The sequence below is a fragment of the Poecilia reticulata genome, chromosome 5, assembly GCF_904066995.2.
Source record: "Poecilia reticulata chromosome 5, P_reticulata-male-v2, whole genome shotgun sequence".
NCBI lineage: Eukaryota > Metazoa > Chordata > Actinopteri > Cyprinodontiformes > Poeciliidae > Poecilia > Poecilia reticulata.
This window is the reverse complement of record NC_088834.1, coordinates 31,701,771-31,716,379: the sequence shown is the minus strand read 5'-3', so window position 1 is coordinate 31,716,379 and position 14,609 is coordinate 31,701,771. Positions and strand designations below refer to the sequence as shown.

The 14,609-nt window shown below is 40.9% G+C and overlaps 1 protein-coding gene across 2 annotated transcripts; it reads right to left on the bottom strand.

Moving 5' to 3' along the window:
- Nucleotides 1-29: 29 nt before the first annotated feature.
- On the bottom strand, nucleotides 30-13,618 carry slc60a1a (solute carrier family 60 member 1a). Of its 2 annotated transcripts, XM_008410254.2 has the most exons (12): nucleotides 13,510-13,618; nucleotides 13,200-13,285; nucleotides 12,749-13,049; nucleotides 9,863-10,061; nucleotides 7,635-7,886; nucleotides 5,807-5,936; nucleotides 5,205-5,317; nucleotides 4,096-4,269; nucleotides 2,772-2,919; nucleotides 2,613-2,683; nucleotides 1,469-1,589; nucleotides 30-606 (listed from the first exon to the last, which is right to left on the bottom strand). In XM_008410254.2, the coding sequence occupies exons 3-12, from the start codon at nucleotides 12,979-12,981 to the stop codon at nucleotides 554-556; spliced, it is 1,494 nt and encodes a 497-aa protein (XP_008408476.1). In that variant the 5' UTR covers nucleotides 12,982-13,049; nucleotides 13,200-13,285; nucleotides 13,510-13,618; the 3' UTR covers nucleotides 30-553. The 2 variants fall into 2 exon arrangements, with proteins under 2 accessions (XP_008408476.1, XP_008408475.1); XM_008410253.2 differs by lacking the exons at nucleotides 13,200-13,285; nucleotides 13,510-13,618 and having other exon boundaries at nucleotides 12,749-13,097.
- Nucleotides 13,619-14,609: the final 991 nt, after the last annotated feature.

Here is a 14,609-nt window from a genome sequence, read left to right as displayed (position 1 = left end):
TTAGCAGTTAAAAAAAAAAAGAAATAAAACCTTTTTCAGTGATTTTTATTTATTATTATATCTTGGCAAACGTGACAAAAGGTTTGAACAACACTGTCAGAAGAAACCAGCTGTGCCTGTTGCTGTGCCCTGCCAGTCAGCTGGCTGAAATAAAGCTGTTACACTTTTCTGTTGCTCTTATGAAAGACAGCAGGTCTTCATCAACCTGATACTGTGTTTTTTTTATACCACAGAAGAAAAGAACAAACATTTCTGCACAATAAACACTTGAAAAATGAAATCAACTCCTGTTTTAAATGTTACTTTTTCCTCCAGGCTAAATATCAAAAAATAAAACATAATAGAAAACAGAACAATATCATATTAGCAGCAAGAGGAAAAATTGATTCCCTCGGTTTTAAATAAAGCAGTTTGATCAAGTTTGACGTGTTTGTTGTACCATGTTGCAGTGAAGCGACAGCTGACTGCCACAGCGGCTCAAGCCCAGAAACCCTGAGCTTAGAAACCGTCCTCAGACTGAAGCAGTCAGTCCAGCTGTCATGATGTCTGGACATCAGGAGCCTCCGCTCTTCGGCTCATCCTTCATGTCCAGACAGGGAGACGAATCTGAAAGACAAACATTTGACACTGAAGTTCAGTCAAATATTAGACGCTTGGATTCAAACAAATGCATCGTTGCTCCCAGGGTGGCTCCTGTGTTTTTGCGCGGCATTTCCAAGCTGGTTGGAGATCAGAGCAAAACAGATGCTAAATATGTTGATCTGTCACTGAAGAACCACAAAGTTTTAGAGCCAGGCTAAGAAGTTTCAACAGTAAAGTCATAGCATTAAATTGAAGTCATAATGTTTATGATTTTATTATGAGAATAAAGTCAAATGGCGTCATTGTGATAAAATCAGAGGACATGAGAATAAAACAAAGAGTACTGCTGTACGACAGTAAAGGAAAAAAAAGCACAAGAAAACAAGTCCTGAGAACGTGAGAATAAAGTTGTAATAATGTGAGTAAAGTCATGATATCAGAATAAGTTTGCATGGCAGAAGACATTTTATGGGAATTCCTCCAGGAAAAATAATTTTTAAAAAAATTAATGAGGAACGTTGAGCATCTTGTGAAGTTATACTTTGGAATCGGCTTTACAAATAAGGACTTAATCTTTTAACAAATCACCATCAATAACTGTCAGTAGCAGGACGACTGCAAAAAAACCACAGAGCCAATTTCCAAGACAGAATCACAGACTGGACCAGCTTCAGGTCTTTAACTGTTACAGCTTTGCTCGCATTAAAAACAGAAAAAAATTATTCTTGTAATTTTCGTGTAATTCTGGTAATATTGTCTCTTTATTCTACTAATATCAGGACTATATTCTCTTATTTAAAAAAAATCTTATTCTGGCCCCAGGACTCCATTGCTGGTCTCTGAGGACGTGCAGCGTGGTGTCGGCATCGTGTTTGAGTGGATCTACCTGTCTGAAGGTTTCTGTGAACCCGGTGGACGTAGAGGAGCAGCAGGAAGAGACAGAAGCCGATGAAGGACGTTATGGTCGTACACAACAGGAAGGAGTAGCTGCCTTTACTGTGGATCACCTACAGAAAGCAACACACACACACACTCACACACACATCCTGAGCTCCAACCCCAAAACATCAGCTGTAAGGTTTAGACAACAGGGTAGACGTCATTTACTGCTGCTACATCACAGAGCTTAACTAATCTAATCTATGAAATTAAATAATGATTTCAATGGGTTTTTTAATAAATGATGTTTGTTAAAAAACAAACAAACATCATTTGTATTTTTAACAACAAAATTTTGAAATAGAAAAAGGAAAATCCACTGTCAGAAACCAGCAGTCCCTAGTTAGAGGTCTATCAAAAACAAAAAACAAAGAAAGGCATCACTAAGTCTGAGTTTTGTTCACAGAAACTTCCTAATCCATTTTATTTACCATTTCTGTTGTGTGGAGCTTTTATTTCCATTTCATTTATTGGTTTTGGATGTTGTGTCTTATTTTGGATATTTGAAATATCTTCTACCTCCAGTATGAACTGGAGGTAGAAGTTTATTGGTCCTTGAGAGAGCAAACATGCTTTATTATCCCATTTTCTATACATTACTTAAAAACTGGTCTCAATACACCAAAATTATCGTTTATCACAATAATTTTTAGGACAGTTTATTCTCCAGGAATTTTTTTTTAATGGTGACTGGCTGAGGTATCAGCACATTGAGCATACAGAGCTAGAGTGGAGTTGGAACGGTCCAGTCAAAGTTCAGACCCGAGTTCAGGAGAGAGTTTGTGGCGAGACTTGAAAACGTTCAGCGTCTCTCTCTCCACCCACGCTGGCTGAACCAGATGCAGACGTGCAAAACTCAAAGACTCACAGCTGGAGCTGCAGCAAACCCTGCCTCTACAAAGCACAGCGTCAGAGAACCGCACGTTTTATGTTTTTGTTCATCCAAATGATTTTCCTTCTGCTTCAGTTTATGTGCATCGCTTCAAATCCAATTAATCCGGAGCGCAGCTGGAAAGAAAAGGCTTCACAAATATTTTCTGTAACGTTTCATGGTATCAGAATCATGAACAACCAGATGGGACGATTCTCACCGATCCCACAAGCAGCTGCAGCAGCATCTCTCCTGTGCTGGCGCTCGTCACCAGGACGATTGTGGCGGAGCCTTCGATGCACAGATAACAAACAAGTCGGCATGGAGACCAGGAGCAACAGATAAGATGAGGTGATGGAGAGGCAGAGCGCTATGTGACCTTTGTAGTCCAGGACGTCCTCAGTGAAGGCCAGCATGGAGGGGAACACGCTGCTGATGCACAGGCCCAGAACACAGCTGGCCATGAACAGGAAGACACGGCTGGAGTAGAAGATCAGGAGCAGGAGCTGGACCAGGATGACGCCCACCTGACACACACACACACACACACACACACACACACACACACACACACACACACACACACACACACACACACACACACACACACACACACACAGAGACACACGTTTGCATGACTATCTCTGTGGGGACTTTCCATTGACTTCCATTCATTTCTACAGCCTGACCCTTATCCTAACCCACCCATTACATACTTACCCTAACCAAAACTCAGTTCACACCTTAGTCCTAAATCTGACCCCTGACCCAAAAGCAGCGTTTCCCCTCATGGAGACCAGGCTTCAGCCCCCACAAGGAGCAGTGGGTCCTCACAATGCAGTATGTGTCAGGAAAATGATCCTCACAAGGTGTTACAAATGCTGTGGTGAATGGGTTGTTTTATTTTTGTTCTTCTCATCAAAAGTTTCTCTTCTGAGAATATTCAGTGTCTACAGACTCAGTTTGAATCTGAAAGCTAACTCCAGTCCTGCTGGAGCTCAGCTCAGACACACAGCCTCTCATGGACTTTGTTTGTCTCAACAAAACAGCACAAAGAACAACAACAAATGTCCTTTTATGAAATTAGAGACTGTATCATATCTCTGATATGAACATTTTATGAACACCCCTTTATTTGATGGGGTGACATGACATGGTGTCATGCCATGTCCAACCTGACATGACACCATCAAACATGACATAACATGTCAGGAACATGAAGACATCTTCATGAATATCTAACTGTTGTCATGAAGTCTCATTCTGTCGGCACTTTTAATGGACTTTCAATGCAACTTCTAGAGCAACTTTGCATTAAAAGTGTCATTATTTACCGAATGTCACTTCATGACAACAGTGATGTCAAGAAGACTCCTTCATGTTCATAACAGATGCTATATCATGTTTATGACAGAGTCATGTCAGTCTGACACTCCGTCAAATAAAGTCTTACCAACATTTCCAGCTCTAATAGCTGCTAGCAGCAGCAGCAGCAGCAGCCGCTGTATGACTGTGGGCCTGCTTCACGTTCTGAACAGGTATGAAAAAGACAACAGAATCAGAATGCCGGACAGGCGTCTTTATAACAACACTGTGCAAACAGTTTAGCTGCCACATTATATCCTGGCGCTTACATTCCCGCCCATTTCAAATATTTGACTCCAAGCAGTGTGCCAGACCTCATCTCAGCAGCTGCCTCATACCAGACTAACGGAGAGCAGAGCCGGTGCTGCGTATCGGTAGGAGAAGAAGATGAAGCACAGCCTTCCTGCCATGATGGAGGCCCAGAACACGCTGTCCAGACAGCCGGCTGCCTTGTAGCCCATGAGCAGAGGGGGGGAGACGGCGTAGGTGTAGACGAAGCCGGCGTAGCAGCCCTGCAGGAGAAACCATGAGAGGGGCAGGTGAAGCAGAGCCGCTGGAGGAGGAGCTGATGTCTGCATACAGGAATGTTAGCATGGATTAATGTAGCCAGGCTGGGCTGCTCTGAAGGTTTTCACCCACCTTCAGATGGCTGACCTGACAACCACTCACTTCAACGGGTTTCATGGGATACAAAGTGACACTTTGTTCTATTTTTAAGTAGACAAAATCCACTCCCTTGCTGAGGTGGGCATTTATCATATCACTTTATCATGATAAATTTCTTAGAAGAATTTTGACTTATTGTCATGATAAATTCCAATTCATTCAGTTAAAAAAAATGTCCATAATGTCTGTCATTTTTAATATTTCTCTCTGGTATTTGTTCAGCAAGAGCCTCGATAAATTCCAATAAATTTGATAAATATGATTAAATGCAGTTACTGTGTGCAGTTTAGAGATGTAACTATATTACCTTCAGTTGTTATAAAAAAGGTGTATGTATCAAACATGACAAACAAAACATGAGTTTGCAGTTTGATGCCTTAAAATCGGGTCTCTGTCTCTTTAAGAAGCTCCTCCTCTTTCCCACACGCTGAAGCCTTCAGGAGAGGCTTCAGTCTGGTGCTTGTTTTTGAAGGACAGTTTTCTTTACAGAGACTTCAATGTCCAGTTTAATTTGTGGTTGTTCTGTTTACTTATTTTTGGAAATGTAAAATGTTAGAAATGAAAAGACTGGTCCAGTCAAAGTTCAGACCAGAATCCAAATGAGAGTTACTGGTAAGATTTGAAACCTGATGGTAGAGAAACCACTCCATCCAAACCGAGGGGTTTGTGTGATTTTACTAAGAACAGAGGGACCTGCAGCTGTGACTGCAGCAGAGTTTGGTTTAACTGAGCAGCTTCAGAACATCAGCAACAGAAAACATGCTTTTCCGTTTGCACTCACTATAATTCCATCGGTGATGAAGACGATGGCTCCGCCCAGGGCATGAATGATGAAGAAGGTAGCGGGGTGGCCCTGCAGGTTGCTGGGCCTGCAGTCCAGTAGCCCCCCGTGTCCTGCAGAGACAGGAACAAGATCTGTTGTCTTCACCAACACATGAGGGCTGAAACGATTAATCGTGAGTGATCGATTACTGAAATAACCATCAACTAAATTAGGAATCAATTAATTATTAGTTAAGGTATATAGACTCATAAAAAGACCATTCACTGAAAAGACACCACAGCCAGAGCAGGAATTGACTCATAAATGTACAAAGAAATCTAAATGTTTTGCATTTAAGATAATAAAAAAAAACTGTCAGTAAATATGTTCTATCAAGAACTCTTCATGTGGCAGATTTTGGCTTCACCTGGATAAAAAAAGTGAAGTTTTTACATGTTGATGTTAGAAGAATTTTTTTAGCTACAGATTCAACCTTTGCTACAATTACTGATCAAGCATTCACTGAAAGAAAGAAATGGTTATTTTCTTATTTAAAAAGGGAATCATTTGTTTACTTGTATTTGTGTGTATTTCTAATATCGCATAAAAACAGCTGTCACCTTGCTGTTGCTCCTTGGCGGGGTGGGAACTGATGTCAGGCTTCTTGGTGAGCAGAGGGGGGCTGCTCCGGCAGCACCTCACCAGTCTCTCATGGAACATCAATGCGAGGACTGCTGCTGGGACAGGGAGCTGCACACACACACACACACACACACACACACACACACACACACACACACACACACACACACACACACACACACACACACACACACACACACACACACACACACACACACACACAGCTGTTTACTCTGATGATGAGCAACACTTCCTTCCTGTCACCTGATTTCACTCATGAGCTCCGTCTCATAAAAGTCAAGTCCATCCCCTCAGATCCTGTTCAGACAGACCAAACTGGTCACAGTTCTGGAGGAGGACAAAAATGTATACCTGTAATTTATATTCCTACTTGGGTCATTTATTTATTTATTTATTTTTTGTACAGTAACACAACGTACTGTGAATCTGTGGAGATAAGAAGCAAATGTTGAGGATTGTGGTCCCGTGTTCCTCAGAGTTGTTTTCCAGTCTAACCAGGCTATAATAAATGCTTAATGTAATAATCCACTTTGCCGTTCAGTGCTTCAGTAAACTGACTGTAATCTGACTAATTTTGCAGAGAGAAAAGACACAAAGAGAATTCTGCTGCTTAGCTCCAATCCTGTGTTAAACAGTGGAAATGTTGCTGCTCTTTCATAATTCCATGTTGATTTTTGTCTTTGAGCAATTTATTGACTTACAGTATGAATCAAGCACTCAGGCTGCAGTATGTTAAGTCTCTAATCTGTAGGGCTGTAAAGATTCATGCAGCTTGCAAAATCATACGACACGCCTTAAAGGACCCATGAGACAGGACAGCATTTTGTTACATGTTTGGGAAAATAAATGACCACACGGTTTTTTTCATTTTAATGATTTCCCAAATTAGACTGTTTTAATAAAGAAGAAGTTCCTCTTACCTGCAGTAGAAAGACATCATACATTTGTATTGAAAAGTAAATAAACCCAAAGAGTGGCAGAAGCTAAGCTAAGCTAAGCTAAGCTGCCTTTAGCTAGTTAAAGTAAAACAGAAGATGTTAATATCAGCTGGATTGTGACATGCAGCTGTTTGTTTAGTTTAGACTGAAGGGAATCTGATGTCTGCTCCAACTGAAGAAGACTTCATTTGGGGAAACGACATGTTGAAGAGCCTCATGTCATCTTCAGCCTCATGTCGTTGTAGATGGTGATGCTGTAGGCAGGAAGGCTCTTCAGTAGCAGTCAGTCTTGCAACGAATCTGGAAAACCCTCTGACTGAAGACTGTTGTCTGACTGTCTCATGACCATCATGACATGCTAACAGCTCTACATCCAGGCAGCAGAGATAATGTTCCACAGTAACATTTATGACTATCATGATGACTTATGGATAACATGGATGACATCACTTGTTAGCTAGCTCTGCTAATCCAGCAGTTTGCTTTTGCCGCTCCCCTTTAAGTCTCTGTCTGGCTAGAAAGCAGAGAGAGAGAGAGAGTCTGGGACCTGATGTTCATTATAGTGATAGAACTGAACTTCCTCCTTCTCTCTCTCCGTATCTATGGAGACACTTTTGTTCTAATTTTGAAGTAGAAATTTATTTAAGGTTTTTTTTAATCCACCCAAAGCTGCTGTAGGTTACTTTTACATCTTTTTTTTTTTTTTACATAATTGTTCAAATTGTCATTATGTCCTGACAGTACAATATGATCATCATCTCTGTGGTACTACAGTCATCTGCAGAAATACAAAAAAATAAAATGTGTATATAAACATATAAACACATGAAATGTGAGACGAACTCACGTTGATAACAGCCATGATCCAGAAAGCGTACGACACCCTGGTGACGACCACGCCCTCCGTGTACAGAGGGTACTGGGAGGCGTTGTGCAGAAGGGCGCCGTGTCCGGCCAGGGTGTTCCGGAGGTGTTCCAGGTCCGAGCCAGACGAGTTGGCGGTCCAGTTGGCTGAGAGGACGCAGCTGTCCTCCGCCAGGAACGGGTCGACCACCAGAGGGCTGACCAACGCTCCGAGGCCAATGAAGAAATGCAAAGCCTGATGGGAGGAATGACGGCTGAGGCAACATGAAGTGGTTCATAACTGAAGTGGAGGAAAAATGCTACATGGGTTTAATAATTTTTTTGGGACAAATTTAAATGACTTGCTTCTCAAATCTGAGAAGAAGCCTAATGGCGACCAGATGGCAGGGCAGGAGGGGGAGAACACTTTTGGGGGGAATGTTAGGGGGTTTGGTGGATTTTGAGATGCCACCAAAACATCTCCAAAAACGTTTTGGTGGCCATTTTATATTTCATGACCAGATTGGATCTGTGTTTTAGGAATCTATAAATCTATTCTTCCTACCAGAACTGCACATTTCAGGTACAGAGAACGTCGCTCTTCCTTCAAACAATCAACATTCCAGAAAGCACCATCATCTCTTTCCAGGATAAATGTTATCAGATTTCCCATTCAGGGTTTTTAGCTGCACTTTTTCTATCTAGGACATAGAACTTTTACAAGAAAAGACTCATATTTATGGAAGCCTTTTCAGCAATGAAAAAAAAACAGAAAAAAAAGAAAAGCCCAGCATAAAGTCAGAATTTTGAGTTTTAAAATCATAATTATGAGATACTGAAGCAAACCTCCTGAAGAAACAGTGCAGTGCAACTTTGAATCTCAAAATTATGACTTTGAAACTTATAATTATGACTTTATATTTCATAATCATGACTTTGAAAGTAGAAAATATTACTTTTGTTCTTATAATGATGACTTTCTGTTGGACTTTTATTTTTTTGCTTCCATAGCAAAAATGAGCTTCCAAACATTTTATATGGGTAAAAAACATTAATATCATTATTATTTATTTAAGTCTCTAATGTAATTTTGGTCATAGAAAAACATTCAACTACTTTTAGACATCTATCTGAAGCCCCAAAAAGCACTTTAAAAGCATGCAAAGGTATTTTTGGATATGTGTTAAAACATTTTCTGATTGTATCTTCACTTTATCTAACTGAATAATTATAATCACATTCAATAAAACCAAACTAAGACTTCATTTCATTCAGGTTTGTGTTCATCACTAAAGCCTCCAACAATGAATCCAGCCAGTCACAACTGTGATCCATAGAGTTCCATTTTTACACAGTGACACAGACTATGCTTCGCAGTGAAGATAATTAAAATGACTGTTACAGTTTCATTGTGCTCCCTTTATAAAAGTAATAACCTGGCATTACTTTATGATTACAGTTTGAAAAGTCACAAACTCAATAACTTTCCCTCTACAGCAGCTGAACCTGAAGTTTCCAGAGTTCCGCCTCTCAGTGCTGGTGCAGAACTAGAATTAAAAAAACCTTCATTACAGCTCAGGCTGTGAATATTCCTCCTACTGTTCAACAGTAACAGGTAGGAGGAATATTTCTCTGGCAGAGAGCAACTTCTCTGGCATGATTCCACTTAATTAAAAACACAGAAAAAGATTGGAGATTGACCATGACCTCAATATTATCAGAGTCTTTGAAATAAGTCAACTTTCTCACTCTTATCAGAAAGAAAAACATGTTGAGTTCTTTCATTAATCTCTTCTCTCTCATGTCTGAGGTCAGTGTTACCTACTGATAGAAAATCAGAAGCTTGTGTCCTTGAATTGGAATTTTATTTTATTACATTTTTAGCTTAAAAAGATTAGTTTGTGGACAAAAAGGTTCTCGTCAGATAAAGCTGCCTAAGTTGTTTTTTCAAACATTCTGAGTTGTTCCATGGGATGCAACACATGGAAACACCAAACAAGATGACAGAAACGCTGCTGATTGTTCTGATTAATGATTATGACATTTTCTGGACTTTGGTTCCAGTTCTTCAGTAAAGGCTGACACTCTGTCCTGACTGGATGTAGCATTGCAAATAATAATTATTATATAAAATGTATTAATAACATTTATTTCTGCCATAATAAATACATAGTAGCTGTGTAAAGTGTGATTTCATGACTCGGCAGATGTGGCCCAACAAATCTGACTGACCTGCAGGAAGACGGCAGAGTCCTTCTGGTAGAGCCTCACCAGCTGCAGGTTCCCGATTGTGTCTATGACGCCCATGGCAGCTCCCTCCACTCCCATGGCGACAGACAGCAGGATCACATGGTGACACAGCGGTATGATGGCAAAAACCAGGGAGATGACGAGCGCCGAGGCGAAGAGGGCCGACAGGGAGGACAGCAGGCTGGAGGAACACAGACGATCCGACATGTTAGCAAGCATTCTGCTGGCGTTCTGAGTTAACTTTGAGTTCTGTTTTTCAACCCATGGATAGTAATACTGGTCAGGTTTCTCTGTCTAACTGAGTTTATTTCCTACATGAAGCCACTAGCTCAGCTGCTGCCATCAACTACGTCTCCTGTGCTTCCTCTGTAGGGGGAACTGCTGCAAAAATCAGTGACTTGAGCTTCTTTTCAGAACTTCTTTTTACCAAATGTGTTAAAACTGGGAACATACCAACCTGAATGCGATTGTAATAATGCGATCTCCATGCATGCAATTTAGATTATTGTGTTTTCTTACACTATTACTAAAAAGAACTGAATACATTTCTTCATTAATGTCAAGGTGTGAAACAGTACAGTATTATTTCACTTTTAATGGTAGTCGTTTCAAGACTGTACGCAAACAAATTCATCCAGCTCTTAGCAACAAGCTCCAGTTTGTAACCACATATCTGACAGCTTCATATAAGTGAAGGATCAACACACTTCTCCTCATATTTCCTTGTTTTGCAGACTTTTCATTGTTTTATTTGCCAACTAACAGAACACCCTGTGATCAGAAGTCAGAGCTGGGAATGATGTCACACCCAGTAACTGTGATCCAGTTGGAGGCAGATCCACAAATAGCACAATAAACATTTAGCGAAAATAAAATTGAGCTGCATATCTTAATATTTCTACAAGGCTGTGAATACACACAAACTCAAAAGCTCACAAAAATGTTTTCACATTGTCATCATGGCATACTGAATTTTGAGGAAAGAAATTGATTTAAAACAAGCTGAAACAGTAAACCGTGAACACTTTCTGGATTAACTGTGTAAACTGCTCTATAACATCAATAACTTTTTATGCAGGAGTTTTTTATTTTTTACAGACTTACTGGGATAAAGCATGACACCCTGTGCTCCCAGTTTAAACAGGACAGCCTCGTACAGTTCCAGTAAAGTCACCTTGATGTTCCACTAACTTGTATTTACCCAGTCAGTTTATCACAGCCCTCCAGCCCCACTGCTGCTTCTATTTAATCTTTACCTTGTGTACTCAGCCATCCCTGCCAACGTTCCCCTTTCCTCTTTAGGCTGTTCCTGATAAATTATATTCAACATCAGTGATCTTCACATCAAACCTGGAACAGCATCACATTAACAGTCACTAGAGACTGGTGCAATGATGTCCTTAAAATTACAATATAAAACTAATTCAAACAAGCAGAACTGTTTAATTGCTGCAGAACCTACAGGTTCAAAGGAGGAAACCCCACAGAGGAACAGCAGTGTTGTTCTTCTAAGCATGAAACTAACATCTACCGACACAGCTTCCTGTCCTGCTAAGGAGAACATTTTAAGTTGGCTTAACTTTGTCAGAGGGTCGCATCTTTGTCGCATTACCATTAAATTACTTGAAAATGTTCAATACAGCAATTTTATCACTTCTGCCAAATATCTTCTGGGACAATTTGCTGACCAGAAAAATTTGTTATTCTTAAACAAAACATGACTTTCAGATTTTAATTTGCAAAAACAAATGTTAAAAACTCTTTATGTCACTTAAGGTTAAAATGTGTGGATAATGAAATTGTTCAATGGATATATTTGCAGTTTGGTTACCCAACATGAGCAGCTCTACGATTTGCTTTGGACAGAATCAACTTTGAGATTGATAAAGTATTTCTGAACTGAACTTGAACTGCATTACTAAGTCATTTTATCTTGAAATTTTGTTTTCACTGTTTATGTTCTCTATCGTTTTATTTGATATGGATTACAAAGAAAACAGCTAAGAACTCCACTGTTTGATTTAAAACATATTCTGCCAACATTACCAAACATCAGACATCTTGGTGTCTGATTCCTGACCGGTGCTGCTGTCCCTCCCTTTAAAAACCACAAACACAGAGAAATTATTTACTGTTTATCTATTTTTTTCTTCTTCAGAAAGGGCTTTCCTCCAACACACATCCTTTGTGTGTGTGTGTGTCATCACATTTCGGACATTGCACTAAGACAAGCAGATGTTATTTGAATGCTGGACATTTGCCAGTCAAATGAGAAGAACTGTCAGACAGAATTTTGACAAAACTTCTAAACTAAAGTTTTAAAAGTTTTTTTTTCCCCACTGCGCCTTAAAACTTCCTTAATTTATCTTAGAGGTACCCGTAAAGGGGAGGGGGTCAAGGGGTGACATCTTGAAAAATGTTGGCCATGTCACTGACCTCCCCAAAGTATCATGTTCAGGACATAGAAAGGCATTGAGTCACTTTATTCAATCACATCCAAACAAACAAACAAATAAATGTATTTTTTTCCCTAAATTTTTTTACTGACCTGGTCTGGCCACCCCTGTTAGAATTAGTATGCTTCATATAATATGAAGCATATTCTTTTAATTGTCTTTTTGAATAATCTATGCCAATAAAACATTTAATTTCTTAGTTTTTTATTATTATTATTATTAGTAGTAGTATGTAACATTTGTTTTTGCCAGATATCATAAATTAACTGTTATTTTTAATTTATATGTAGTAATAAATAAAAAAAATCACTAATATAAGCTGTCAATGTAATGACAATAAAACAATGACGATTATAGCAGGATCAAACATACGAGCTCCCCCACTAAACCTTTAAAAACATATTTCTCTCACGTTTTCTTGAACAGTCCGCCCACAGTGCTACCCACGAGCAGAAAGAACTGCTGCGAGAAGAAGACCCAGGTGATCTGCTGCAAGGTGGTCTGGGTCTGGCACCGCAGGTCCAGGATGGTGGGCCCCAGGAAAGCGACGCACAGGCCGAAGCTGAAGAACACGCTCCAGTAGGTGAGAGTTTGCTGCAAGTGTCGCCTGAACAGCAACCAGATCCGCTCGTCCAGCAGCCTCATGGTGGCTCATTGAGAGCAGACCGAACTCCTCTCGGCCGCCTGCGGTTGGTTTCCTTCTGCTGGCTGGACTGGGAGCGGACACACAAAGTAAACACAACTTAATAAGTGATAAGAAAAAAAGTTGAGCTTCACTTTATCCGATCGACGGATGTGATGCTGATTGGCTAATTCTGCGTGGAGGTACAGCCCCCTTTTCAACATTTGTGTCTGCTCGTTACCACTTTGCCGGTGGCTTGTCCGGCTGATAGGGATGACGAGCACGGAGGAGGTGGCTTCCCGCTCACGTGGAGGGAAAAGGGTCGACCTGAGGGATCAAAAAGTGACGTTGTTAACACGAATATACAAAACGTACTTGTAGATTAAAGACAAATAGTTAGTTTTTTTGGGTGGGAGGAAGGACAAACTAGCATAAAATGGTCAAATAGCCGTGAGGAATTCGTTATGCTTGTACATTCATTTACTTTTTTCCCCCATACATTTTGAGTTGGAGTGTTCAATCATACTGCCAATGTGTTTTACTGCCCTTACCGCTGAAGGTGAACACCACATTCTTGGTATTCGGTCATGGGTGTCCATAGTTAGTCCTCGTGCGTGTTAGTTCAACAAAGCTGGATCAAATGATGGCTCGTTAGCAGCAGAACACTGATGCTGCGTTCCAGTTGTACTCGGAACTGGGAAATTCAGACCTTCTACCAATTAGAACGGTCTCCAAAGTTTCCCACTGGGAAACTGGGAGTACCTCTGACAAGTTTTAACCACAGTTACGACTTGTAACTTGCAGCGCATATTGAAATGGACTTCGCGTTTCAAAATGGCCACTCCGCAGAAACAGTGGCTGAAAATGTTTTATTTTATAAGAAAGACAAGTAGAGTGTGTCTAAAATCAGTGCTAAATGTAGCACATGTAAATATAAACTGAACAAAGTAAATGTGGTATTTGCTTAAACTATGTTTGCAAATAATGCTTATGGGCGTCTCCATGATTAAATTCCACTTGCGGTAACACTACCGGGTAAATGGTAAATGGTAAATGGACTGAACTTATATAGCGCTTTATCCGATCATTTTTGACCACTCAAAGCGCTTTACACTAGAGTCACATTCACCCATTCGCACTCACAAACGCTCACACATTTATACACCGATACGCAGCTCGGTAAGCAATTTAGGGTTAAGTGCCTTGCCCAGGGGCACATCGACACGTGGCAGGAGGAAGCTGGAATCGAACCTACAACCAGTGGCGCAACTACACATTATTCAGGTGGATGCAAAAACATAGATCGGCGCCCCCCCCCCCGAACGAGGGACGGAACGTCAGGGTGAAGGAGCGACGCTCACTCAGCACCCCCCCCCCCCCCGAGGCGACGATACGTGAAGGGTAAAACTCGCTACATTTACCTCCTCGTTATGTGTGCGAGGTGAAGGAGCGTAAGGCGCGCATTAGTGTACGGGAAAACATCATCGGCGCGCCGCCCCCTCCAGACGGGGTTTTGGCGCCCCCTCTGGTGCTGCGCCCCTATGCGTTGCATACCCTGCATACCCACTTTTTGCGCCACTGCCTACAACCTTCCGATCGCAAGACGACTACTCTACCCGCAGAGCCACAGTCGCCCAGGTAGCAGTTCTAG

Bases quoted from the DNA above. Each gene is read 5' to 3' on its own strand.
- slc60a1a (XM_008410254.2), bottom strand. From the start codon at position 12,981: ATGAGGCTGCTGGACGAGCGGATCTGGTTGCTGTTCAGGCGACACTTG. The intron at 5,318-5,806 runs GTGACAGCTGTT...CTGTCTCTGCAG, and splicing joins CGCCAAGGAGCAACAGCAAG to GACACGGGGGGCTACTGGAC. The intron at 2,684-2,771 runs GTCACATAGCGC...TGTGCATCGAAG, and splicing joins GGACGTCCTGGACTACAAAG to GCTCCGCCACAATCGTCCTG.